General features: G+C 48.6%; 5 protein-coding genes across 5 annotated transcripts; 2 read left to right on the forward strand and 3 right to left on the reverse strand.

The window, feature by feature from the left end:
• Positions 1 to 2938: 2938 nt before the first annotated feature.
• On the reverse strand, positions 2939 to 4738 carry EV420DRAFT_1544826 (uncharacterized protein). The gene is made up of 11 exons (XM_060473252.1): positions 4539 to 4738; positions 4338 to 4391; positions 4159 to 4194; positions 4072 to 4107; positions 3974 to 4045; positions 3871 to 3918; positions 3758 to 3805; positions 3664 to 3705; positions 3544 to 3603; positions 3441 to 3488; positions 2939 to 3384 (listed from the first exon to the last, which is right to left on the reverse strand). The coding sequence occupies exons 1-11, from the start codon at positions 4602 to 4604 to the stop codon at positions 3355 to 3357; spliced, it is 540 nt and encodes a 179-aa protein (XP_060330586.1). The 5' UTR covers positions 4605 to 4738; the 3' UTR covers positions 2939 to 3354.
• A 1398-nt stretch (positions 4739 to 6136) lies between these two features.
• On the forward strand, positions 6137 to 7157 carry EV420DRAFT_1270546 (uncharacterized protein; the record flags this gene model as incomplete). Its single annotated transcript, XM_060467578.1, has 7 exons — positions 6137 to 6190; positions 6253 to 6287; positions 6362 to 6377; positions 6431 to 6493; positions 6636 to 6687; positions 6764 to 6980; positions 7052 to 7157. 7 exons carry the CDS (start codon positions 6137 to 6139, stop codon positions 7155 to 7157), a joined length of 543 nt encoding a protein of 180 aa, XP_060330587.1.
• Positions 7158 to 11458: 4301 nt separating this feature from the next.
• On the forward strand, positions 11459 to 13442 carry EV420DRAFT_1480033 (uncharacterized protein; the record flags this gene model as incomplete). Its single annotated transcript, XM_060469628.1, has 11 exons — positions 11459 to 11491; positions 11529 to 11583; positions 11633 to 11779; positions 11835 to 11898; positions 12031 to 12131; positions 12250 to 12278; positions 12306 to 12509; positions 12539 to 12596; positions 12778 to 12959; positions 13065 to 13301; positions 13359 to 13442. The coding sequence occupies 11 exons, from the start codon at positions 11459 to 11461 to the stop codon at positions 13440 to 13442; spliced, it is 1194 nt and encodes a 397-aa protein (XP_060330588.1).
• A 3614-nt stretch (positions 13443 to 17056) lies between these two features.
• Positions 17057 to 21315, reverse strand: EV420DRAFT_1682452 (glycoside hydrolase family 35 protein; the record flags this gene model as incomplete). The annotated part of the gene is made up of 22 exons (XM_060479232.1): positions 17057 to 17224; positions 17286 to 17339; positions 17394 to 17684; positions 17735 to 17840; positions 17900 to 17927; positions 17981 to 18080; positions 18142 to 18196; positions 18256 to 18341; positions 18399 to 19283; positions 19344 to 19561; positions 19611 to 19640; positions 19688 to 19691; positions 19747 to 19776; positions 19829 to 19934; positions 19986 to 20030; positions 20082 to 20200; positions 20250 to 20269; positions 20329 to 20459; positions 20564 to 20747; positions 20795 to 20799; positions 20853 to 21070; positions 21122 to 21315. Coding segments are annotated over 22 exons (3054 nt in total), but the record flags the coding sequence as incomplete, so codon positions are not given.
• Positions 21316 to 24735: 3420 nt separating this feature from the next.
• On the reverse strand, positions 24736 to 26443 carry EV420DRAFT_1544863 (caspase domain-containing protein). Its single transcript, XM_060473253.1, has 4 exons — positions 26424 to 26443; positions 26197 to 26373; positions 25027 to 26145; positions 24736 to 24970 (listed from the first exon to the last, which is right to left on the reverse strand). The coding sequence occupies exons 2-3, from the start codon at positions 26329 to 26331 to the stop codon at positions 25210 to 25212; spliced, it is 1071 nt and encodes a 356-aa protein (XP_060330590.1). The 5' UTR covers positions 26332 to 26373; positions 26424 to 26443; the 3' UTR covers positions 24736 to 24970; positions 25027 to 25209.
• Positions 26444 to 27865: the final 1422 nt, after the last annotated feature.

The following is a 27865-nucleotide window of genomic DNA, read 5'->3' on the forward strand; positions in this document are numbered from 1 at the left end:
CCAGGCTCATATACGAGGAACAGAGATGGAAGAGGTCGCTTAAAATAACGAGATGCTGCGCTCTGGTATGACGCAATGCTAACTTCATGCTTCTTTTTCCACGAGTGGAGAATGCGTCATAAAACAAAGCTTCCCGGACTTGTGACTGGATTGAAGCTATTTCGGGGATCCCGGAGGAAGTACGTTCCAAGTCCCCAAACCTTGGTTTATGATAGACAAAGTCCGATGCTTCTTTTTCTCATTCACAAGACCTCCAAGTTGACCGCAGCAAAACACGCCAATGTCGGGGTTCCCATCCTTGGCAAAGGTCCGAAATAGCGGGTTACCATCAAATTAATGAAGAAGGGCTCGGTGACGAACCCCCCAACGAACTGGCAACCCTGCTTGTCCAACTCCAAGGAACGAGGAAGCAATTCACATGACAACGGGTAACGATCGGCGCATCGCGTAAATTAAACTTTTAAACGTCACATCCCTTCTCTCATACCCGGCGGGAACCAAATAACGGGATACCGGTTACCATCCTCCCAGTCCGATAAATGAAATGAAGGGAGCCTATGGAATGGATACATGTCCTAGGAGTGCGGACATTGGGAGGTCTGTGTTGGAGCCGTGGAATGAATCCATCCTTGAGGCTGCGAGGCTAGACCTTGGAGAGTGAGCTTTTCTGCATACTAAAGTCAATGCCAACCCTGACTTATTTTGCCAAGGCTGGATTTTATTCCAATTGTTCGCTTTGCATTCCACACGTCGTCCATCTTTCTTCCATCTCACGGGCGGAACAGCTGTTCCCTGTATGATCCTCTTCTGCGAAATTCAACTACATACAAGGCTCGCGTCAAACTGAGTTCCTTCATTTCCTCGGTTGACGTTTCTCACGTTATTGAGATGAACAGTAGGCTAGACTGTTGACCGGTGACCTATGACGACTACCCAGCATGATGATGCCATTATTCTTTACGAGCAAAAGCTCCCGTGTCTGTGTTCGTCACGGAACGAGTTGCCAGCCCGTTCGAACGCGAGGTTCATCATCACTTTGCTCTCGGGTCGGTTTGGATGGATGAAAATCTCCCGCGTGTAACGACGGACTCCTCCCGCGAATGGACATTTGCAATATCACCGGTCTTGCTACTCTCCGTCTCAGTTCCTTGTACTCCTGTTGCCTCGACCAAGTGATGTACGCGCCCGTGGTTTCAATGAACTTAGGTGATAGCTTCTGTTCCTTGACTGCTAGCATCTGAACTTTGATGTGCATTTCTCGAACTAGATGCACGGCCATTATTAATTTTGTTCATAGGTTTCTAGTCCTCGAGTTCGTTCCTTGGTTTGAATGGGTAATGAAATCACTTACCCCGCACCATTCTCTCCACCGCAACAAAATCATAAGTCCCTTGGTACCTGGGCGTCTACTATTCTGGGTCAGTCATGATTGAGTTCCTTCTGAAGCCATCTAGTACGCCCCGAGTTCTAGTTTGGATCTCGCAACTTGGATAATTCGTTACAGGAACACGATTCCAACACGGAGTCCAAATGCCCGGCGCAGTGACTAGTATCTCTCGAGTTCAAGCTGAGGTTGTTGATTGTAACCGAAACCGATATCCCGCTTCGTGTGAATGGTTGTGACGTCTAAAAGGTTAATTTACGCAATGCGTACTTACCGATCATCCAAGCGAGTTACCCGTTTACTTACTCCAGTGGTCGTCATGTGGGATCCAATGCTTCTTCCGAGTCATTCCTATTACACAGGGCTGGGCAACGACTGGGAGAACAAGCAGGGCTGGGGGGTTTGAGCCCTTCCTTCATTTACGCTTAATCTGATGAGAACACACTATTTTGGGCTAAAGGGGACCTGGCGTGATGGAATTGCAGCTACTAGAACTTATTCGAATGGTTTCAGAGGGAACGCTGACCTGTGCACGGGACAGTGGTTCCGGTCTAGTTGATTTCGAATCGAGCAGGTACTGTCAAAGTGAGTGCTCGGTCATCTCAATCAACCAGATACTACTAGTAGAAGTAGAAAATGATTAGTCGAGAAGTAATGGAATCCAGCTAATGAACAGCATTCCTAAGGAACGGGATGCAATCATCTAGTATTCAAAGACAACCTATGAGAGTCATATCAGTATGACGGGGCTAGCATATACTGTGAATGCATTCGTATGTTGACATCATACTTGGTAGTCACTCGCGGGATCCATCGGGAGCAAACAATCCCGGTCGCAGGCTAGCATCCCGAAAACTGGTACGGAAGACTGATGAACCCCCACGAACGACTTCGGTCGGGTTACCAACTTGTTTCGTCAAGTAGCCACGGGATGCTGTTTACTTTGTCCATCCAATGAATTGGAGGACCCATCATCACGCTGGTAGGTACTAGTAAAACAGATCAACATTCCAGCCTGTGTCTAAGTGGTCATCCTATAATGGAAGAACAACTGACGAACATCCTCCATGACAGACGCCCCGCACGAATAATGAGTCCTATGACGTCGTTCGTAGGAAGTAGTGATCTTCATTCTATCCGCGGAGAAACGTCACCGCATGCAATCGTCATCAACTCGCTAATTGAAGAAGGGTGTGCGACGACGAGCGAGCCGGTGCGTCAGTCGGGAAAAAAAACCGCATGTGTACCACTGGCCAGTAGGCTACCTGCCAATCATACTCCGCTAAATGAAGAAGGGCCGAAAGATGTCATGGATGACTGTACATGTGTGAGGAACGAACAGGAGCTTCCCAATTGAAGGAGGGCGCCATATGTGCCAAATGAATGGATTGGCATAGTACCCCACACCGCCGGAGATGATCGTCGCCATCGCTCGAGGACAGAGCGGTCGTTTACTCTTTCCAGAAAGTTACAAGGCACCCTATCTCATCTAATAACCACTTCCCAACTCGAGTTAGACTCCTTACTTCGCAGATACTTTTCCCCCATATGCTTAACAAGCCAAACCGGCTCATGGGACACCCGACGCGCGGGATCTCTTTCTTTCCTTCGCACTGCCAAAAATAATCAAATCATTACGGCTGAGTAAGTATACAAAAGGGAACCAAACGAATGACCATAGTTAGTCCGAAGAAGTAGGATAAGACAAATGATGATGGGATGATGATGATGGGATAGGGAGAAAAACAAAGACACAGTGAGAGACTATCAGTACTGACTTACACACACACCCACTCTACAACACCAGAGGAAAGTAAAAGGACAACGCATATATATGATTTCCGTCCGGATCAACAACAGGCTCCGCCCCTCGCTTCCGACGTTCGTTCATATCCGCCAACAAGCCAACAATCAGAGGATGAAGATAAAGAAAAAAATTCTCCGAATGTGGGGATGCGGGGCGCGTACGTTTACCAGGCTGCGGCTGCTTGGTTGTAGGGCTGACGGGATGCGTTAAGTAAGAAGGGAGAAGAAGGGTAAAAGTCCGATTGCTTACCTCTGCCTTTGCTTCGCGACGCCAGGATGCTCCGGGACCGTTCATGGGCTAGAAGGGTTTATTGATATACTTAACATTAAGGGCGGACAGAAAAAATGCTCACCTTAGCCTCCGGCTCAGCTTCCCGACGCCAGGACTGTCCCGTAGCGCCTCCGTTCATGGGCTAATCAATCAATCGATTAGAAAAAAGATAGCTTGAATGGAAACGGAGAGTCCAACTCACCTCAGCTTCCCTACGCCATCCAGCAGCTGGTTGGTTCATAGGCTTTGGGCAACTTGTTAATCAAAAGCAGATAAACATTTGCGGTGATAGATACCTCAGCTTCTCGACGCCATGATTGACCGATAGCACCACCGTTCATGGGCTATAAAAAGAGGATCGTGAGTGGGGGTTGGGGGCGGTGATAATCGGTTTGGCTGGTGCGCGTACCTCCGCTTCGGGTTGGCGACGCCAAGCTGCTCCAGGACCATTCATGGGCTGCGGACAAGTCAGGATTGGATAGGGAAAAGGGACGCGTAGAAGGTTGACGTACCTCTGCTACTCGACGCCAGGCAGCACCAGGTTGGTTTGCAGGGCTGTAGACGATATGAAATGAATTTCCCGTCTCGTTTGAAGTAAAGGTTAACAAACCTCACGACGCCAAGCTGCGCCGGGTTGGTTGACAGGCTAGGAATGTATAAGTTACGATGAATACTCCACTAGTATGGATTAACGCACCTCACGACGCCAGGCCGCTCCGGCTTGGTTGGCAGGCTAATGAATAGCATGAATGAATGGGAGAACATTCCGTAGTCGCATGTACGAAATCGTACCTCACGCGCTACGTGAATTTCCTAGAATAAAAAGGACAAGTCAACGCGTGAAGATAAAAATTGAATGGAACCCGCAGCACTCACCTCAGCATCACGACGCCAAGATTGACCTGATTGACCTCCTCCGCCGTTCGCGGGCTGAGACGGAGTAAGTATGGGATTAGGTTTAGGACAAGTCAAACACGCACCTCGGCTTCCCGTAGTTCGACTTTACTCTGTTCTCCCTAAAAGTCGAGAGTCAGAAAAAAATTCGACAAGTAGGACTTGGGGGGTTGCTCTGCGCACCGAAGGGGCCGCCCCAACGAATGCCATCGTCGAGGCCAGTACGACGAGCAGATTATGGAATCGCATAGTGCACGGTATAGAAAGATAGCAAGGGTATGCTTCGTAGAGAAGGGGACAGAGGGAGGGAAAAGGGAAAAGTGACGATATCAGGGAACCCAGTCGAATTTAAATATGACAATGTTCCAGCCGACCGCCCCCTCCAAGCAAGCAAGCGAACCAAACATTGTTCCTGAATGGTTCGTGCCTTGGCTTGGCTTCCTGATTGGGAAGAATCGTTTTGCCGGTGGCAACTTAATTTTTTTTACGTTCGGTTCGTTCTTCTCTTCCACCTTGGCCTCCCTCGCTGCTTTGCTTAACCATGCCGGCTCGGAAGATTCCTTACCGGCCGAGCCCAGACGAAAATGACCATCGCCTTGATTTACGGATGCTTATAGATGCCGGGTTGCCGATAGCTTGCCATTCCTCTTCTCTCTCATACTAAATCTGGCTCAGCTCTAGCCTGCCTTGGGATGAAAGGACAGACACCGAACTATCCCACTTGATTCGAGGGAGGCTTGCTTGAGATCCAAACTCTTGGTTTCCGAACTTCGCTGAATGGCCTTTTTTTAATTGCAATCAGCGAACGAGAGCAACCGAGTCTAACCTCCATTATTGGCTCAACCTGGCAAGGTGAAGGGTAGAGACCGCGTGTGGAAATCACTACCCCTCCCCACCTCCCCTCACCTTCCCACCGCATTCAAAATCAACTGACTGCAGATCAGGATTCAACCTCGCCCCGGACACTGGCATTAACTGATGCTTTCTTTTTTGCCGCCGAATATGATCTGCGACGTTGACAGAGTCTGACAGATTTTTATCAAAACTTTGCATCAGGCCGACACTTGGACATACATGCCCTTTCTGGGCGTTGATTGTCGCGGGAGACGTGGGGATGGGAGATTAGATGAGATTTTGGTGCTATTTTGGGTGTGGGTGGGTGGGATTGCGGGAGGGCGGCTGGCTACCGCATGGGTGGGTTGTCCCAGCATGGAGCCCCCGTGGTAGCGGTGCCGAATGAATCTTTCACTGCTACAACAGCCTATACGACTCTGAATGCACATATTTAGCCCAATGACAATGGTGATGATGCACATACGTGTACGACTCTACCCTTTGTGCAATACAGACAATGACTTGATTCATTCACCGTCCTTTCTCTTGCAACGATGAAACACCGCCTCGTGTCGGACGTGTACTCTCTGTCACCTTGCCTCTTCATTTCCCTTTCCCTTTCCCTCCAACTATCACCATCTCAGTCGACATCCTCCCTCGGAGCAGCGCCGTCAACAACATGATTTTCCCAGTCTTCTCTGCACAGCACCTGCGCCGCCGCGACGAAATCACCCAATCAAACTCGGCTCTCAGACGCGACGCGCAATATTATACCGATATCCGGGACCTGTGTCCCGACGTCGTAGGTGGGACCCACCGTCGAGGCACTCGTGGGAGCCGAAAAGGAAAAAGCCGCCGGCTTCGCGGCACAGGTATGTTCTCTTCGGATCATATGACCCACCCACATCGCAACACACTCTCCCTCTTACCCACTCACAGACACAACTATGACTGCACAGACCTACTGGTGGATTACTGCGTGGTTCGCCATCACTATTCCGGTACGGCTTGGCGATTGCGATCTCTCCTCGATTACGTCTTTAATGGATGTTGGACCCTACAGATCATATTTTGGGATGCCGGATATCTTTTCTTGAGGTGAACGAGAACTCTGGCTAGGCCCTCGTAGGGGAATTGGTATTGACGAGTCCATTTTGTTTCCTCCACAATAGACCCCGCTCTATGGAGGTATGCGGACCCGTAGCTTGCGAAATAGTAGTAACCAGTCTACCCTTGTTTAGGGAGGCGATCTTCACTGGATATGGCAGCCATATTCCATTTATCAAAATGTACGGCGGGCGCACGTAGTCCATTATCGTCCTTCCTCCCCCTCTCTCAATCGCGTCCCTTAACTTACTCATCACATCCCGTCTAGATCGACTACGTAAGTCCGAACATTCCTTTTCCCATCCCCCAATCCACTCACTTCCCTTGACATTTTTCCAGATATACGGCGCCCCGGCATTAGTAGAAAAAGATGGCTTCCCGAACGCCCAATGTGCGAAAATATTTCTTTTTATTCTTTTTTCCCATCATCACCTTGATCAATTCGCTGATCCGAAAATTTATTTTAGCCTTGCTCAACATTGTAGAAAATTTCTTGAATATTGCGTACTTGTACCTGGCGTACGTTGCACGATGGCCTCCGGCTGGCCTGATTGCTTTCACATCTGCTTGCTTGACGCTGGCAAAGACGCTCTTGTACTGGGTACAGGAGTATTATTGCGGGATGTGCAATATCGGACACAACAGTACCCACGATTTGACTCTATACTGGATCATTCCCAACGGGTACGTACCCACCCACCTCACCCCCTCACCCCGGAATTTTTTTCTCTTTCTTCGGCTGATTAACCAAACAGTGTTTGGCTTGTCGTCCCCACTTTAATCATCCTTCGGCTGGGGAAGGACTTGATCTCATCACTCAACCTCGCCCACGGGATCAAGTCCAAGACGAAGAGCAGTTAGATAGGTTGTGGTGGCCCCGGAGCCGTTTTCCGAGTGGACTGCCCTTGTGACCGAGGAATTCGAAGCGTTGTCTGTCTATCTATCTATCATTTGTGTGCGTTGTACCTAGTTTTTAATTTACTTATTGCGTTTGTGGAACTCTAAAGGGCAGGGAAAGGAAAGAGACAAGCTGGCTTGGGAGGGGTAAGGTTAACATACTATTCCGTTAACGCGGGGAGGGGAGGGGAGGGGCACACTTCTGCTCCCCTAGTACGGGTTCACACTTTGAATTTGATGGGCGAAGAGTTGCCTGTTTGTTATCATCTTGGCTTTGATCCCTCCCATGCCCTCGCACCATGCGGCCTGTTCTTGTTCGTTCAACTTTCGGAACAGGTGATGATTGATCCATTTACTGAAGGAGGGTCTCCGTTACGGCCTCGACCACCCCCAAATTCTTTAATTATAGGTCTTGTTCCGTCTCCCTTGAGCGATATCATCCGCAGTCCTATAACAATGTTCGAGCGTCATCCGTCTTAGAAATCTCCGTTGCTCTTATTTTAACGCTGTCATGGTTGAATTTACGTCCCCGTCCTGTCTAGCGAGAAATCTTTCAACAGTCACAGTGTTTTTGTTTGTGTTAAATATCTAGGGCACAACTTACACATGATATCGATGTTTATTATTAACAGAATACAAATCCGACTCGCAGCAGCATCTTAATATCAACAAAACACAGCCATATTAAAAAAGCGTAGCTACAGAGGAGCCGGGGAAAAAAGATATAACGCTTGGCTATGACGATATGACCCAGTTCACGACTCCGCGATCTGAAGAAATTAATTGACAGCGGCAGCACAACCTGCAGGGATGTAATACCCGAGTCGATCTTCATTATTATCCTGTCCGGTATTAAACAAAAAAAAACGACACACGTCAAAGACTCGTCCATGGGAGTCGGTGGTTTATGCATCATCGACGGTGGACTTGTCATGGAGAACGAAGTGGCGCGCCAAGTACGCAGCAGGCAAAGTCGGTCATCCATATATCGTGGGCGGGCGCCGGATACAGAACGTAGTAACGACGCTCCCGCCGGCACTAGCAAGCAAGCACATGGACCCCAACAGGCACAGGCAGCTATACACGGAACTCCCGACGATAAAGGATCGTTTAGGAGTTTTAACTATGCGCCAAGTGTACATGTAATAGATGGAAGAGAGACATAGTTGGGCAGAGAGGAGACCGAAGGAAGGCCCGGGGGAAGAAGGTCTGAGGAACGCATTGTAAGGAGAAGCGGGTCAGGAGGCACAAGGACGTCCGGTCCCCGGAGGCGTTTCCAAGTACAAGAAGCCAAGGAAAAAAGGACTTTTTAGTTTGTTGCTCTCAAACATGCATGTCTGTTTGGGAGCACAAGGTTATACTGGGCAATCGATCGAATAAAACGATCGGGCAACAAGGAAAAAGGAGGTCCTCCCTTCGAGAATGATCATCATGTTCTTCGTTTAATGTTCTCCTGCATAGCCACATTTCTGCATTACTGAGCGCCTATGTTCTGTAGAGTGAGTACGTTAGTTTGATAGCTGATGAGCTTCGACAGGAACTACAGATCTCGCGAACAAGTACATGAGATGTTGCTTCAAGGAAGGACGTCAAAGACTAGGGAGGTGGGTGCATTTTTGGTATAGGCAAACCAGTTCAGCCAGAGATAGATCCGGGTGAGGTGGAGGTTCACGTTCAGGTGTCAGGTACAAGGAACGGGGTGCGATCCACGCTCAAGTCCATCCCCCGCCAAGGCTTGGGGTACTCCAAGAGCCATCTATATATCGTCCCCCCATCCTGTTATCACATAGCCTTGGGAAAGAGGGTAACTCGACAGACGGGGAAAGTGGAACTTTGAAGGGATGTCAAAAAAATGATTATCGTGTGATCGGCACTGGGCGATCGACTAGATAGATAAGTAGCAAAGGGAACACCTGAATAGGCAAGTCCGGGAGTTTGAGGATTTAGGGATTATTAGAAGAAGGTTCGATTGAGTTACCATCCTGAACGAGTGAACCGCGGTCCGGCGTGGATGTTTGTGGAACCACATGAACTGAGTATCGTGGGCACGAGGGCAATCGAGATAGAAGATAATACCCTGCGATGAGAAGATCCGGGAGACTTGTTCCGTTAAGAGACGAATAGATAGGACACACGTGTTTGGGCTGTGACCGAGGTCGGATTCGGAAGGACCGAGAGCGCAAAGCACTTGATGAGGCCTGTACATTCAATCCGGCGTGTGGAATTATTATCATCAAGAACACCTTACGATGCGAACCATTGAGTTCTGGGCTCAGTATATGTGCCCAACATTCACGTGAACGGAGAACCCAGTATCATGATGGTCCTATCAGTTGAAAAGAGAAAAGAACATCGTGTCATTAATGATGCATCATTTTATGTGGACGGCATATGAGCTTCCCCAGGTGTAAGTTGGCTTGAATAGCCTCGTTGTGTCCACCATTTGCATTAGTCGATAGCGATGTGTAGAATGTCCGAGGCAAACACCATGGGCGGTCCAGCTCCATTCTAAATTACCGTCGTCATCAATCATGCGCCGAAACCGAAGACAACAGTTGACGTACTATCGCTATTAAGATAACGAAACAAGCAGATTCTGTTGAAGAGAAGGAAATCTCTGTTGAATAAGTTCCTTGAAGAGAATGGACGGAGCTACCCCGGAACCGAACTTTTGCCAATTTCGGCCGTTTACCTGAAATCACGGGTTCGCAAGATTCTAATATCCCTTCACGACTGGGTACGTATGATTCTCGAGACCGTCGTGGCATTCAAGCCCCCATCTCTGAACGTTAAATAAAAGCTTCCGACCCTTAGCATCGCCACCTAATTTACCGATATCTATCCCACCGGCGGCCGCCTCGAGACGCTTGGTCGGCTTAAGATCTAGTCGAATCCACGTATCGCCTCAGGCTTGGTTTTTAGTCTTCCTCTTATGATGTCACGGAACGTCTGATTTCGAGGCATTCGATCACCCTCTTTCCAAGGTAAACGGTTTCATCTACGGTGACGACAAGCGTAGTAGCTTCTTATTGACCCTTCACAGCCCTCGCTACGGCCGCCAAAATTTGTCATCGGAGTAACCATACTCACAAAACTCTATGCCTATAGAGCTCGGCGGTATTGGTGCCTGGCTGGATTCCCACCAACGGCAAACTTGGCCGCTCAGCAACGAGGCTCATCATCAGGTCGGGCGGTATGCAGCTTAGCAAGTACGAGCAACGATTACACTGGGATCTTTCTTGATACCGCGCAATATGAAATGCTTCATCGATTGCAGGTCATCGTGCGCGATTATCACGATCATAACCGCCTTTCAAAAAGTTTTCCGAGCCGTAGCCAGACGGCTTGATATCATCGCGACCATGAGAGCTGCGTGTTCTGATCCACAGGGCCGCACGTTCGTGATGTTTGACTCAAAACCACTGATACGTATAGGTTCATTTGCCAGTAGAACTGAGGTCTAGATGCATCATCATATATTTTCCATGAACAATCAATCCTCCGAAATCACTCGTTTCCATGTTTGACGTTAACATTGAAAGCCGCCGGTCGAGTCAAGTCATCCAAGAGCATCAAACGTCAAGCCATCAATAACACAAGCTAAGCACAAAGCCGTGATTTCGCTGGAAGCAAATGTGATTTTGGTTCACATTGCCATCATCAGCTCGCTTCCGAATGCGCGTACAGTGTGCTGTGGCGATTGCACCCGCATACGGTCGAAGCCCGGATCACGGTGGTGGTTATTAAATCTTACGTCGACCGTCATTGGAAGCTGCTACGATTTGTGTTTGCCGGTGCAAAGCGAAGAAGATCACCGACAAGCTGAGAGAAAAAGAAGTACTAGGGTGGTGTTTTGAGAGTGGTCTGGCCAGTCGACGAACCACTAATGACGTTCGACACAGTGAGGATGGTGTCCAAGGCTTCTAATGCATATGATACATAGCCAAATATGATTGATCACTGTACAGATAGGTTCAGAGCCGATAGGTGCTTGGCACTTGTACTCGGAATGAAATCTGGTCATAAATTGTCCTCGTTCTGCAGCACAGCTCGTTCGCAGACGAACCGGCACTGGCGACTGAGACGACGAGTACAGGCTCTGTATTTTTCGCTGGCCCGAAGTTTGTCCAGCAATCTTGGCTCGTCTGTAGGCTCCTGGAGGACGGATTGGCGCTTATAAAAAGGATATTCGCTTCGTCCTTGTGCAGACATGAGAAGTGCGGAGAAATGAGTCAAGTTGCCGCTACCAGGAAAATTAAAACATGATGTCGGCGGAGCATACTGCTTCATCGAACGATGTACGCATAGCTGAAGAAAACCACCACATGTGTGCAGCATATGCTGTCACTTGAGAATGATCCTGAAGTTGATGAAGCTAGTTCGCACCGACGTACGCAGCTAATCACGTCGGTATCATATGGCTGCCAGTCAAATTTGAGACCAGGCATATCATTCGCTTCAATATGGACTGTGTACACCAACGGATCTTTCGACGACTGACCCGTCCCGCGCGAAAGATGTACCGACGTGCAAGGACGACTGTGTCGGTACCATCGGCGTACCGATGTCCCCAGAGGAGAGTAGACGTGAGAATCATGATGTCCCGATGCGACGCTCATCATGAGGACTACTCCCGTCCAGTGCTGGTTCGCTATACTCAAAATGGCTCAAGATGGGAATGTATCCCGGAAGTTTTGATTGCCGAGTAAGTTCTTCGGGAGAGGAAAACAGGTTGAAGGGAGTATACTAGTCAGCACTGGAGCCGTGACAAACATCGACGATTTGAAGGGGACGTCGTGGATGAAACGCCGTGTCACCCTCTTGTGAAGACTCGTAGGAGCCACTGCGCCGGGAATTTGACGGTGCATCTTAAGCGTCGAAGGGCAGTCATGCTTGCTTCGCAGGTGGAGAAAGATAGCGCCGCAGATAAGGCTTCTTGTGAGTAGGCAAACGAGTCGGCCATGCCTGGTTCAGGTTCAGCAAAAGGAAACCAAATGTACAATGCGTGAAATCACAAACCTGTGAGCTGTTTCACACTTTGAATGTTAACGTGGAGGCTTGGCGAGTGAAGTCGGTGAAGTTGCGGTAAGCGAGGCCTCAGAAAATTTCTAGGCACAAAAACGAGGCCCTCCCTACAACCACGCGACAAGATTGGGCGCCTGCGCGGCGCAACGGACAGAACTGAAGAGTTTGAGTTCGTGGCCGGGTTCTGTGAAAGGCGGAAGGAAATATTCCGTCATTTCTGAGATGGTAGGCGAAGGGGTATATACCTTGCCAACCACTAGTCCAGAAACGGACCGGAAGTCTAGGCAAAAGGTACTGAGTCGTTTCTGAAAGCCATGTAGGCTCAGCGACCGGTATACACGTTCGCGGCCATTTCAATGGAGATAGGGAGAAAGGATGGTACGATATAGGCGAATGTTGTGTAGGGGATGCGGGACCTTTCCTTGTACTTTGATCGGGGACTACCTAGCCCGGCGGCCTTGTGCACCCATTTACGTCGTTACTGAACTGGCTGGAACCGCAGGTCTAAGCCTTACAGTACAGTGCTTACCCTAACTACGAATGAATAAGAAGGATGCAGAGAAACGCGGCTTCTGGACAGAATGTGTTGCAGTTCAAAGTTTCGAGGTCCTTCCAACGGTGGTCATCTGTTGCGATGCTTATCATATCGGTGAAGAATGCGCATATGGAGGAATGGATGCCGCGATGAGCTCGACGTACAATCCGCTTCTCGAAAAAACGAACAATTGGCGTCGGTTCCGGGTGATGTTGCTGATGAGCTCCAGATAACGTTAGGGTCATGCAGGGTGACAAATAGCGGCGCCCCTCAGCTCTTTGCTCTGAGCATACGCAGCGTACTCATGGTAGGATAAACATTATGCTATGAGCACGGTGCTTTGGACGACCCCCGCTATTCTGACACCGAGAGGGCTGGGTTTGTCCTATCAGTACCATCGCGTACACAGCCCGCTTTTGGGGGTGTTTTCCTCGTCGGCACCGAAGGAGGGCGAGTTTCTGATGGAAAATCGCGAAGGAGACAGAAATCAAGTGGAAAGGAGGCGTGATAAGTGGAAGAGTGTTAAATGGCATGAGAGGTCAACGCAGGTGATACGTGCATGACCTGAAAAGTATCTTCGGAAGCACCTGCCTGAATCAACGCAGGTGCGAAATGCTTGGGGATACGGTTTCAAGATGGCCGCGTTCCGAGCGATGACGGTTTGGGAGAACGGTGCTCAGACGAGATAAGCATAGCCTGGTTCGTATTTCCAGGGTGCTACAACAATGATGGCATATTGAGGAGCGCGTTTAAATGTATTACTGTCAATTGTGACCTAAATCTTCTAATGCGAAGATGAGAGCATCTTGTGAGCGAAGGGTGTTCATTCCTGATCACACCGTGAGAAGAAGTACATCACGGTACTTGCGGACCCAAGGGTTTGGGAATCGAACAAACAGCACTGTTGACGACTGGGGTCTTGGCAAGGCTGACCGTGGAGGGCCGTCCGTCCGTTGGTATGTAATTGGGAATAATATACCCAGAGACATAGGATTGCTGCAGATGCCGAGTGAAAGTTGGCTAACCAGGAGAACGGAGGCCAGTCGGACTTCGTCCGGTACTTTCTAACGATGATCACCATGAGCGAAGTATGTCCACTCCAACGTTCCCGCATGTCCCCCGCTTCAACAACGTTTTAGGCACCGTGCCTGGAAGACGAAATACGAACGACTGAAGCGTTCTGGGAGAACATTATGCATTGTCCATCGCCGCCTCGTACGACCTTGAATGAGCCCTGGATTCGGCGTACTAGACTGTTCGAGAACCAGAGAACGATGCAGCTCCACGCCCGAACGGCAGGGATGAAGAATGACATGAAAGTGCCCTACTGAATTAGGCAGCTGGTTTTGGTCGCACGTGTAGACGGTCAGGATGCATTTGGTGCCCTCTGTAGTGAGAGATGAGCGGTCTATGAGAAATAATGCCCGAAATGTAGAGGACGATATCTTGCGGGTATGATTCAAGCGTCGGAACTATTAGACCCAACGCGCTACATGGTTGGCCTTCTTGATCTAAGCGTTCACAATCAGCTTGGCCTGATGCAAGCAAATATGAACTTACCAGATAGGTGACATTAGAAGCGTAGATCTACCAAGAAGCAAGGAAACACGGCATAGCTCGCTTGTCATATCTTGGAGCGCTGCCGTGCCATCCTGACACTGAGTTGAGTCAAATTGTCGCCATTTTCCGAGGACCGTCGACCGATTGAGCCCCAGCCATGAGCGAGGTATGCCCATTCTAATCTGTCCGTATGTCTCCGCTTCAACCGTATCGTAAAATACTTGTAACAGAACGACGGTGTTTTCCTTCAAGAAACAGGAGATAATAGCTATCTCCGCCTCATATGCTGCTCGGACCTGCCGGGTCAGGTTGCAGGGTGCAATTTTATGACTTGAACAAGCGCAATCATGGTTCGTGCGAGACGGGCGAGGTGAAAAAAGGCTTGGGTACGGGAAGACTAGGATATTTAAGCTTGGTCCAGTGAATAGATGGAGTCGTCAATGAAGCCAGACGGGGAGATACGCTGGCTTCTGGTTCTAAAGCGGATGAGGTTGGGTGTCTGTCGTCTGAAGACATCGGAGATCACTGCACCTTAAGCTCAGCATATGGTAACTTTTATATTGTTGACGTAGATTCCTCGGCTGGTGGAACAGACCTCCCCGTTTCTGTGTAGGCAAGGACGTCGCAGTCTCCCTACAGATTTATAACTGTCGCAGATAAGGCCAATGAAGAAGACAGACATATTGAGTGTAGCTCACGAAAACAAACACCCATCCCAACGTCTCCCGCGGAATGGAGCGCATACATCCTCTCGCGTTCTCGAGCAAATGAGGCTGATATTTCTGTGCCACTCCGTATCTGCTTTCCCGGGCCTGGGGATAATGAATGTGGTGGTGGTGGATGAATCGTACGACGAAATCTAGATGCAAGAGGCGTTACATTAGGAATGTGAGAATATTCGTTGATTCAACGCACCCCTGCCTGAAGGCTCGCGTGAAATTCTTTCGGAAACAGCGTCTCATTTTACACTCATATTTGAGGCAAGTACAGACAAGGAAAGCATTAACGGCACAAAGGAATTTCTTCTGTAGAATTTTAGAGGAAGAAAAAATGCCAGTCCTTGCTTCACTCACCGTATCGAAGAGATCCGTTCCCAACATTAAAAAAAGTGAAGCCTGGAAGACTACTTGTGGAGCCTAATACTACGATACAGAGATGAAGACCGCGACTCGCGAGCTTTCAGCTTGAAGCCAATGCTTGCATTCCTCTGCCTTGAGCCGACAATATTGAGAGGTATTCCAGTTGTCAAAAGAAGTCCGTTAAGCTATATATCGATAGTTTCCTCGTGCAGTACGTCGCCGAACGACGAAGACCAGCAGAAATGTCGTGGTCATGGTCGTGATGTTGATAGTGGTGGTGGTACCGGTACCAAAAAGGAACCGCCGGTTCAGGGAAAGAAATTTCAAATTTCGGTTCATTCCGGAAGCACCGCCACTGACTCGGATACTATGCCTCTCTCGTGGCTGCCAGTGGATGCTCCCCCTCACTGATAATGACCGCCTTGTCCTCATGAAAATATATTTGGGTGGTAATGGTTGCTAATTTGTAGTAGCTTTTTCAGGGCTTTACTCTTTCACGGATGTCTACTTCAAGTTTGTGTCACCAGAATAAGTATCCACCTTCTCCCTCTAGGCTTTATCTCACTGTGGAACCACCTCGATGTTGGCAATCAACACTAAGACAAATGGGAACTCGTCTTCGAGGATCACCTAACCCTTCATTGCCATACCATAACCCTTGGAGGGTATCGAAGGGCAGACTCTGTCCTTAGACATCTCAAAGATCACCATGCTATTTCGACTAGACGACCGAAACGTACCTGATGGTCTAGCTCAGAACGTCTTTGTTGAAATTCAGTAAGGACGACTACCTGCAGTTCATATTCATATATGATACCTGAACTACTCGCCACGACACTCGTATGACTCTGACCAATATATCTATTACACAAAAGACTTCCAGATGGCATAGCAGAGAAGCCGGTATCCCTTCGCTGGAATAAGGTGCCGGCTGGAAATAAAAGGCGTAAATCCTCCTGTTTTCTTCATGAGCATGGAGGCTTGTCCTGACCTCGAGGTCTTGGAGACGTTAACGAGAACCCGACACGATCAGGCTTCAATCCATGTTCTGAAGAGATTATTTCTCACGATGGACAACAGAAGGAGGAGTATGCGCACAGCAGGTGGATCTTTCGCTTCTCTTAAAGTTAACGATTCATGCATGTAATGATTCGTCATAGTTGATTTATGGTTTACCTACAACGATGTATTGCAGAGTTGGAGTGACCCGAAACGAGGCGACCCCACGGAGGAAGATGACGAGATTGAACTGGCGCAGTAGGAAAGATGAAAGAGTTACGCCAAAGCTTATCGAAGACAAGGCCAAAATACTGTTACCATGCACTAAAACATGTTTATAAATTGCCGATGTACCAACCGCAATGAAGGACTACAGATAGTGGCAGCCATTGAGTACACTCCGACGGGTAATTTGCAGAAGAGATCCTCGCTAGATGTAACAGTTCAAACCTTTGCACGCCATCATAGCGACAACGGCGACCTGGAACCTGGTGTAAACATGCCGGACGTCTCGAGTGGATCTGCTACTTCTATAAGAGTGTTTTCCGCTTGTACAAAACGCCGAAGTTGCGTACTAAATGAATACCACCACCGCCTACGCGTGTACACTTACTTTCATAAATCGGTGCGGGATTCGATCTGAGCTCAAGTGGTTATAATTCAGTTGTGAGGTAACTACTGCCGTCAATCATACACGACCTGCGGGAGACCACCGAGGATTGTTCGTAACTATGCCGTCCAGCCCACCTTCATACACGCCGTCCACACTCAGCTGCAGGTCGGGGGCAATAGTTGTATTAGCCTCCATCGCCCACAGTGCAACAGTGACGGTGCTACGGGTACAATTGTCAGATGTAATTCTGCCTTCCGTTTTCAGAAATCAGGCAGGCTCACTTGGTTCCACTGTAATCGAGAATGCCTTGATGAACCGGGAACTTAGCTTGCGGCCTGGACGTAGATTGTCAGCTCTGCGGCCACTGAATGACATGACATCCAGTTTACCCTAGGTTCCCGACTCGCTTGCCCATCATCCAGCCATTAACAAACAGGTACGCCCGGTAGGGTTGACCGAGCGGCTCATTGAAGTTGAAAGACATAGGCACGTCAAAACCTTCTGGAATATGCAGATCGAATGTCGTCACGAAGAAGCCGACGCCTGCTGCAGATTGTGGTAGACCATCATTTAGATCCCTCGACTCCCATGACGACGTGTCGAATCCAGGCAAGTGCCAGCCTTTACGCTCGCCGTAAAGACCTCCTTCGTTGAACACGCCACGGATCTTGTCGGGAAAGCTGACGGAACATTAGCTTTGTGTATACATATTCCACATTGGCGGTGGCACTCAGTATATCCCCCGATTTTGCCCTGGACCCGCCACTGTGTGAACTTGCCGGAATTGAGCTGGAATCCACGAATGCCACGAGGACTTTTAACACCATTAACGTCGTCTAGTATGCATCACGGCAAAGATTAGACGTTGACAGCTTCTGAGAACACAGGCACACACATGCAGTCTCGTTCAGGCCCATGTTATCCTGCCAAGAAATACATTGAAAGCAAATTGTGCGTCAGAAGTATATGCGCATACCTGGACTACCGTGATGACATTATCGCCCGGTAAAACAGCGCCTTCTGGGAAGGTGAATACGTCATCCGTCTCCTCGAGAATATTTCTGTTATTGGTGGAACTGGCAAGTGAACATAAAACCATCAGTACCGCAGCATGCATACATTTACTGAATATCTCACTTTCCGTAAGATGTTTTCAGAAAGATATCATTGAGCCAAACGCTTGCGGCAAAGGCTACACCGGGCCGGTATCAGTCCGGCCATCGGGGAAATCGGTTGAGATTGAGCTCTCACCTTCGCCACCGTTTATAGAGAGATTCAGGCTCTGCTCGGTTCCCGTCCCATTAAAATGTCCTCTCCAAAGAACAATATTTTCGCAGCTACAAGTTGGAGTCATTTCAATGAATAAATCGATATGACAAAAAAATGACACAGACAACCCGTAATCGCATCCGTACAAAATTGTTCCGTCGGAATAATATGGTGGGAATGGGATATTGGTCGTGGTATGGTTCGCAACGACAAACGAACCATCGTCAAACCTAGGTCGAATCTCCGGCAAGCTGTCTCGGAACTTCCATCCCTCCAATGTCGGACCCACTGCGATGTCCACGGATGCCGACGACAATGAGAGTTCCCCTACTAGACCTCCGATTGCCGTCAAGGATGATGATACATTCACTGATAATGCAGCGCCATTCCAGGTTACAGACTTAATCACAGCAGGAGCTATGATTGTCAACGGGGTACTGGTGTTGAGGTCACCTTTCAAAGCAAGCTCCGTACCTGAAATGCTTGCCGAGCGCACGAGATATGGTCCACCCACGATGACGGATTGATTGGTCCCCAGACCCCAAAAGTTGCGCAGTGAATCACTCGCGTCTCCAGCAATGACAGGTGCCCAGAAGGTGGCAACCGTGTCAGAGTCGGCAAATAACACCAACTGCGAGTCGGAGTCGTACACCGTTACCAGGCCTTCAGTCCCAGTAGGGAAAGAGAAGATTGTAATAACGGAACTCGGAATGAGCGTGGCTCGGAATGATGAAGCATCATAATCCATTCTGAAAGCACGGCCTGTGAGTGATAAGGCAATCTCATGTTCCTGAGAAGTATCGCCATAGGTGAAGAGGATATCTCTGCCATCGATGACACCAGCGAAAAATATTGGCGCTGTGGAATACAGCAGTCGTGAGGAGCCAAACGCGTAATTGGTCACGATGACTTTCGACTGTCGTCCACCAAGGGTAACCGCTGAAGCGATAATCGGTATCTGAAGGTCACCCTCTGCTGTAGCAACGTTAATCTTGAAGTCGGTAATATCACTATCCGCAAGCGGTGAGCGAGTGTACGGAAAACAATTCAAATTTGAATGAAACCCTTACGTCGAGGTGGAATCGTTATGCCTTACAATGTAGAATCCAGCTTGCGTATCAGGGTTGAGGAGGTAGGTCGCAAAGACCGCATCAGACGACAGTATTGAAAGACCCGTGGAACTGTCAGCAATCCAATCTGTCTTGTAGAATTCCGGCGAGCTTCGGACGAACAGGCCTTGCCTCTTCAGCTCGTCGTATTTTGTTGTCAATTGCCGAGCTTCGTCAATCTGAACCGGTCTGAATTGTAGTGCACCGGGTTGAAAAAATCTGACTTACGGAAGCTCCGTAGTCGTATGAGGTGTAAACCTTTGCCGAAGTTAGTCGTTTGATTTAAAAAGGCCATCAAGAATTACCCCACTGGTTTAAGAAGTCAATACGATATGGTAGGACTAACATAGTATAGACAGCTTACTGGAACGGTATTGCTCCCCATGATGTACCACTACAGCATGTCATTAGTAATCCACAGTAGGACAATCAATACATTGACAAACCCATAAAGCATATAATAACTGAGCAGCTTCGCATTACTGGCCCATAGCTGAAGGTAGAAAACAGACATAAAGTCGGGGCCCGTTAGGACGGCACAAGGAGCATAGCCTAATATGGCTAGTAAAAAGCGACTAGTAGCACACTATCTTAGCACGTTACCTGGCGAAGTTGGACCCCAAGGATCGAACGAACCTCCTTGGAACTCTGCCCAGTTCAAATTAGCTTACAGTAAGCAGACAAAGAAACCGAGCGCACCGGGGAAATACCAGGGTTGAGATGGATTGACCTCTTCGTGATATTGATGGTAGTCCAAGGGAATCGCATGCCAGTCCAAAGGATGAGAGCAGTCGTAGCGTTGAGGATAAGCATCCACTCTGACAAGGCAACGTTAGAATTAGAAGACAACTGAAGAAGAAGGCAAACCCGTAAAGATCGACAGCACCCTGAGTAGGGCCATTTTCATCAGTATGGACGGGTTTTGAAGTTTTCATAATAAGCTTACGGTCCCATTGATGAAGTTGCGACTTTCTCCTGGATCATTGTAGGTGAGGGGTAACACAATGCTTGAATTGTGATAAACTTCTTCAAGTTCGGCAAAGTACTCTCCACCGATAGTCTGAGAAAACTCGTTATCTGAGATATCCATTTAGTTTCAGCTGTCTTCGCGTAGGAAGTAGAAGCAGACCAATTTGTATTGCTAATAGACTATGTGATCAGAATAAGGTACGCTGAAACACTGACGCACTCACCAATAACCGGCCCTCCTTCGGTGATTTGATACGGCGCTGTTTCTTTGATGATCCCGAGAATATAATCCATCCATGCTTCTCTCCAATCAGGAGCACTTGTTCGCAACGTTCCAGCAACTTCTGACGTAGCCCAATGTGCTATACCGCCTGCGGAAGTCTCTGCATTGATGTACTAAAAAGGGTAAGCACTTATCCACACATGAAATCGGCGCAACTGACCGGGCCTAATGATCCACCATTGAGCACCCTAGAATGGCAGAGGAGAACTAAAACGTACCAGGACGTAGAACGATCCAAATACCCGCTTCCAAAGCGGCCTCGTACAGCGGCTTCAGAGCTCGAAAGCCGTCAAAGTCCACCACGCCGCGCGATGGGTTGAGGAGACCCATGTGAACGTAGACACTGGCAGCATTCAGACCTGATGCCTTGACCTTTTGCAGGATGTCGGGCCATAAGGACGGGACAGGTAACCGAAATGTGTGGAATTCCCCGGAGCTGATAATCATCATCAGTATCAAACACTTCAACCGAATAGAGGATATTTACTGTAAGAAGATCCTTTGACCACGTAGCGACAAGCTGTAGTTGTCAAAAGAGACTTGGTCGGTGAAAGAGGCCCCACGACGGTACAGAGCGTTGCCATTCTCATCATGGATGGTAGACCTAGCGAGCGCCCCAATACTGCTCCCGTAAAGGAGAACGGAAAGCCATGACCAAAGCAGTAGGGTAGCCGTCCATTGTCGAAAAAGATCAGCTGGTATCCTGCGGAAGTCGGAAGAGATGTTCATTTTGAGGGTTGTCCAATGCCCACCAAATCATCATCGATGCTTTTAAGGCGAACCGTAAGCGGACGCAGGACCTTCTTGTGCGCTGGACCGGTCCTCATGACCCACATTGTATCATAGGAACAATAGTCGAAGCATACAGAATGTCATCCGGGCCGTTTATATCTGTAGGATACTTCAGAGACCATCGACACTGAAACTGGCTTCTATGCGTACCGAGGATTCTCCGCAAAGTATCATCATCATCTCAAAGGATTTGCGTTGAGCCTCCATAGCTCAAAAGAGCGACGCATAAAACAGGTGAAAGATATGCGGTCTTGGTTGGACCGTGCCACACTCGCCACTGGAAGAAAATCGATAGGCTTCGACCCGACGTGCGGGTCGACCTGAGAGATGCGCCTTGTAGGTAGGGACAACGTTAGAGCTCGAACGTTTGAACGCTGTTGTTGCAAGGAAGTTCTACATTATACAACAGTGGGATTAGATCAAGTATCAGACAAGTATCAAAAACGCACAAAGTGAAGTTTACTGCATACGGGCTCACGTGCGGAAGTGACTTTCACCGGGCGTCATTCTTCACGAATCTCGTGGTGGCTTGGCGGTACGCGATGTAACCTAAACATTGATCACACTGGTGATCGTTTGACGGGAACGGGTCCTTATAGCATATCTCCCAGGACTTGAAGGATCGAGAAGGAAGATGCCGAACTACACCGAGGGATTTAGATAAGTATAACTGGCGACTTGCACGCCAAGAGTGTAAACAAGAGGAATTGAATGACCCACTATCATAAGACAAAGGACGGCCACTAAAAAGAACATGACGAGCGCTTGTCTCTGATGATTGCGAGGGCTCCAGTTACAACAGGCCTGAGCATGACTTGAGATTGAAGAAGGTATACTTAGTGTGCACCCATGAAGCTCTTGCAAACTTGAAAGGCATAATTTTGGACGCCAAATACACATATCCCTCGTCGTGCTATCCCCCAGAGGAAGAAGAGCACAATTGCGACCCGTTTGAGCTGGTTGCCCGACCGCCACTGTTGTTACAAGCGAGGTCTCAACGACAGTTTTGGACATGGTCCAGACTAAGGAGCCTGCAAAAGCGATATTGGAACATCTGTTGGAAGCGGTCGACGGGGCTTGCCAAGTTCTGCACTGGAAGATGATCGTTCCATGAAGCGGAACATACGAGGTGCAGATACATGTGGTGGAACACGAAAAGTTGATTGTCACAATGAACGCAGTAACAGCAACGCCTGCTAGGCGAAGAACGAACGAATGGCCTACGCGTTCTGCTCTGGTCTAGTCTGCAAGTGATCAAAGGTGGTGTCTTTGGAGGCGTGAAAAGAACATGATAGGGAAAACGAACTGGACCAAACGTGTTGCTCAGCCTTGTGCGTCCATGCAGAGGACAGAGTAGAGAAATTGCTCCCTCGCAACTTCCTCAGCCCAAACGTCGCGTGCGCCATCATTGATCATCAGCTGGTTGCATGCTTTTCTGGCTAGAACAATAGTAATATTAATATATAGTCTTCGATGCATGGTCATTATAACTGACCCTAGAGCGCGTCTTCGATGGTAACCGGAGACACGGTTAAGTGTCCGCGGCCGCTGGTAAAGTATTTTGTAGCAATGCTTATCGAAATCGGCGGCGATGAGGCATACAAGGTCAGTGTGTCCTTTTTCCGTTTTCTTTCCCGCATGCAAACACTCTAGTGCAGATTGGGCAGATCCTACGCAACGAGCGAATAATACCTGCACGTCCAACCATAGAGTCAGGCATCTCAGTGGGACACAACTCTGCTTGAAAGTCACCACCGTGACGGAGAATACCGGAATCTGGCGGAATACTGGGGATAACTTGCATATCGCGAGATAATAGCACGTCTTTCGTTCCTAGCTGCACATGTGGCTACCTTGTGGGTGTCGTTCTAAACAACGTTGGTTCAAGTACGTTCACTAGCAGAGATAGAACACATACTAGTCAAAACTGAGATTCGAATATATGGAGCCCGCCGAGTTCTGAGATCGAGCCGTTTCACAGTTGTTGTCGTTTTCAAAGGGTTTTTTGAGCGCCAACAAGAAAACGCTCTCCACCTCATATCGGCCAATGCGACATGAGTGGGAGGCGGATCAGGTTGATGAAAGGCATGCACATGGGAAGGCCTGGATGATTGTCGCAATAGATATCCTCTCGAACTTCCACAGAGCTGCCACTTCGTCTCCACCGTCTCGGGGCAGGAGATAAGAAACCTGCAAGTCGATATAGAGCAAGACGACACCTAGATACAAAACATTCGGTTCGGAATTTGAGAATAGATATTGATTCAACACACCTCTGCCAAATCAAACGAGCTAGACAACCAGACAGTTTGCGCAAATTCTCTCAGAAATGGTTACGCATCCTGTATCTAGAGGTACAGACGCGGTAAGCGGGAATTATTTCTGTAGCGGTGCAATATTAGAGAAAGAAGAGACAGAATTCTTGTTTTGTTCACCGTAGACCTGTCCCTGACATGAACAAAGGTGCAGTCGAGTAGCTTTCTTGTGACGCCTAATGTCGCGATACGAAAACAGTAAAGACCGCGAGTCCGGAGCTTGAGGTAAAAGGTTGCAAAACATATTCGTTGGCCTTAAGCTTAAGCCAGCGACCTCAGAAGATATCGTAGTCATAAGAGGTGTCCAATTAGGTAGATATCGACCGTTTCCGTACAGAACGTCGTTGGGATGAAGCTAAGGGCAGCGAAAATTGAGCGAGAAGGTGGTTGTAACGGAAGGGAACGAAATTTGAAATAAGTTTCCGTGTTTGGAAACACTGATTCCCGCCGGCTCAAAAGAATGACCTCACGGAATTCACATCTTGCTTGTATTTTTAAATTCACAGGGGAAAAACAAGGATTCGTCGAGAACCACTTAAAGGTAAACTTTTGAACTGGTATGAATCATACTTTATCAACACCAAGCCTTACCATGACCGCGCTGCGTGGCTACATTGAGCAAGGGTACCGTAACCCTCTTTAGTTTCGCCGCATTGAACTGAAAGGTTCGCGTGTGTTTGAACCGCTGAAGCCAGACGCCCGCCTTTTCAATGTTCATACCGAGCGTCTTCAGTTAGAGAGCTTTATTGGCTACCGGTTCTTAGCTGGTGGTGGTGGCGGTGGTGGTGTTACCGGCGCCAGGTCCCAATAAGGAACGGCCGGGTCCACAGCCCTGACATGGCAAACCATGTGCTGGTCTGCAGAAACGGGTCAGCTAGGCTTGGACATTGCTAGATGAACTTTTAGTAGAAGAGAGGCGCGTTTAATATACGACTGCATCGTTCAAGTGCTTCGCGCCACATATTTGACGGGAAACCTAACGAACATCGACTTTGGGAGACTAGCGAGCTATTGATCAAATATCTTAATATTGACGAAATGACACGCGTCCCCCGACGGACCGTGCCGTGTAATCCTATCTACTTACCTACTCGTTCTCACGGAAATATGTGCCGACCGTTGTGATTTAATCGGAATACTGCATTGATGGTCTGGGCTCTGCATTGGCTGAGGCTGCGAGAAGCATTACCAACTCGATAATGTACACTGAAGTTTCAGCGGTAAAGATCCTAAAGAATAACACCTCAGGATACTTCTCGGTGAAAGGATAATAGTAGATACATACAAACATAAGAAGTGTGCATAGAATAATAAAAGAGATCTTTGCCAAGCGGAAATGGATAAAGAACGTTGGTAGTATCAATGACAGGAAACAGTCAGCGTATTCACCATCCGTGGGTATAAATATTGATGAAGAAAAGAGTAAACGACGTCGCGCGTTAATGGCTGATGGGAAAAGTAGGTCCGCTCATTCTTGGTACCAGATTGGTCCCTCCTTGTGGTCTCCAGCGACAACGGGTATCTGATGAGGCCACTGAGGTAGCGCACGGATAATATCAACATACATTGATCCCCTCTTCAACTGGCCTGACTGAAAGGCTTGAACGAGCGCGCTCGTGAAAACCCCATGGAAACCCCTGTCCTCTTCCACTTCTTCTTGCGCAAACTGATACTCCTGACACGCCGCCAAAACCACATGAGAACCCGTATCCGGCTGCCAGTCGGGCGCGGCGACCGAACAGCGAGCAGAATATTCAGGGAAGGCCATCAAAGCTTGATTTGCACCCTCTAGCATAGGACCAATTGAAGCGCGTGGCAGGGGGGGCACAGTGCGATATGCGCTGCGTGTTCTGCCACCGGGACTGGATTTGGTGTGAACGCCAGAATAGCAGCAATCCAGGATGAGCGTGATTCTATGGCCCTTTGTCAGAGAAAGCTGGGTAAAGATAGCGTTGATTTCGCGATCACTAATGTCAGGAATCGGCGATCCCGTGCTGTCAAAAGGAGTGCGGTCCACAGGACACAGGGCTTCAATGGGCCTAATTGATGCCAGGGAGACTCCCGGCGGTGTTCTGCCACGATAATATTCCTTAGCAGCATAGCGTGAGCCGTGCCCAGCAAAGTATATAATGATATTGTCACCAGGAGTGATTTCAGGGTTATCGATAAGACTGTAAAGTGTCCTAAGGATGTTGGCGCGAGTAGGAGAAGAGACAGCGTCAAGGTCGAGGTTGACTTCCCCACCTGAGGCACCAAGAAGAAGTTGGATTCGATTTTTGGGGACGCTGAGATCCTCAATGAGATACTTCTCCATCAGTTTCGCGTCAGACACGCAACCATGTAGAGGATAATACGGATATCCGTCGATACCAATTAGAACAGCCCAAAACCGAGTGCTGGCGACCTACAGTATTCGTGGTCAGGCCTCAAGTTCGAATCACAGGTTGATGCTTACCTCTGATTGTGATTGCAGTCCTAGATTCAGGGGAAGAGATAACGGCAGAACCCCGAAAGACGAGGAGGACTTGTTTCCCTCATAATTTGGTATCCTTTCGATGTCGGCACTCACCCCTTTCTTCATCTCGTACATCTTTAGATCGCTGTCATGACCTTGCACATGTTCTACCTGATGCTAGGAATCAGTTAGAACGATTTGAAGGGGATTATAAACGACCTACGCACTATATCCGACAGGGCCTCCCTTATAGAACCACGAGGCGACCAGGCGGTTCCGTGCGAACCATCGAGGAGCTAGGTAATGATAGTACGGTGTAAGTCGACTGTAACGAAACCGAAATCAAGAAGATTATCTACCTTGGCTGAGCTTTCACTGCTCAAACTCTCAGCACTCCGAGAATACGCATCCTTTCTATGAGGGTTTGAGGCAGTCAGTGAAGGATCGAGTCGCTCAGTCCCCATATGAGCATCGGACGACAGGCAGTGGGAAGAACCAGTTTTAGAGGTCCCTAGTTCCGACGTTCCCAGCCCGTTACCTCCATGTCTGTGGACGGTGGTAAGCTTTGAGAAAGATAAGCCCATGGAAGTCTCGGGAAGCGATTATGGAAATATCACCACGTACTGTCGCGTGTTTGAGTCACTAATCAGCGGCAATGCCCGGGCTCGTTCTCGTGCATCGCGACACATCACAATCGTTACACTTTTTTTTTGAGCCATTGATGCACTTGTACTTTCTTCAATGTGTTCCCACTACCATTCATGGAACCGTTTAATGAAACCCATGTACCACGAATAACTAGTACTCGCGTCATCGACGTCAGCGTTCAGTCGTAAGACAGGCATGGGGGCTGGATGGTTGTCGCAATAGAGGGACCCGTTATAGTGCAGCCACACACGGGAATGCAACATCCTCCGAACCTTTATCAAATGAGACCGTCACGTCAAGTCAAGATGGGCCAAAGACAGTTTACCTCGAGAGAAATGTCCATCAAATCCGCCGAGAACATTTGAGCTGGTTATGCTGGCTTTCTTGTTGACAAGTAGAGCGCGTGATGTTGCCATAGATTCTTCAGCAGGCATCCAACGCAAGACGGCAACATCCTAAATTTTTGTAGACAAGGATGCCGGGGTTCCCTGTTTCGCTATCCCCTGGCAACGTGAATAACGGAGGAAGATAACATAGATTGTAACTCACAAGAGAACGACTATGCATATTGGCACCCATATATCCTCGAACTTGTATTCCCACGGAGGTTTCTAGCTACATCGCATTCGCTATCGGGTGCACCAAAAGATGAACCCGGTGGCCGGTGAATCATACGATGACACCTGGAGACAAAAGAACGTTTAGTTCGGAATTTGGGAATAGCGATTGTTCAGCGCACCTCTGATAGATTAAACGAGATAGGCAACTCTGAGGACTCGTAAGGAGTTCCCTTGACAATGGCGACAGTTGAATAACCACGTTCGAGACAGGTGCAGACAAGACACCACGAGCTATTTTGGTACACGACGAATACTTCTATACAATTTTAGAGAGAAAGCGAAGGAGACAGTATTTTGCTTTACCCACCTTGGAACCGTGCCCGACATGAATACATGTAAAGTTGAATAGCTTCGAGCGCCCAACGCCACGACGCTACGGAAACGGTGAGTTTGAGCTTGAG

The sequence above is a fragment of the Desarmillaria tabescens genome (assembly GCF_030435595.1).
Source record: "Desarmillaria tabescens strain CCBAS 213 chromosome Unknown EV420scaffold_18, whole genome shotgun sequence".
Classification (NCBI taxonomy): Eukaryota; Fungi; Basidiomycota; class Agaricomycetes; order Agaricales; family Physalacriaceae; genus Desarmillaria; species Desarmillaria tabescens.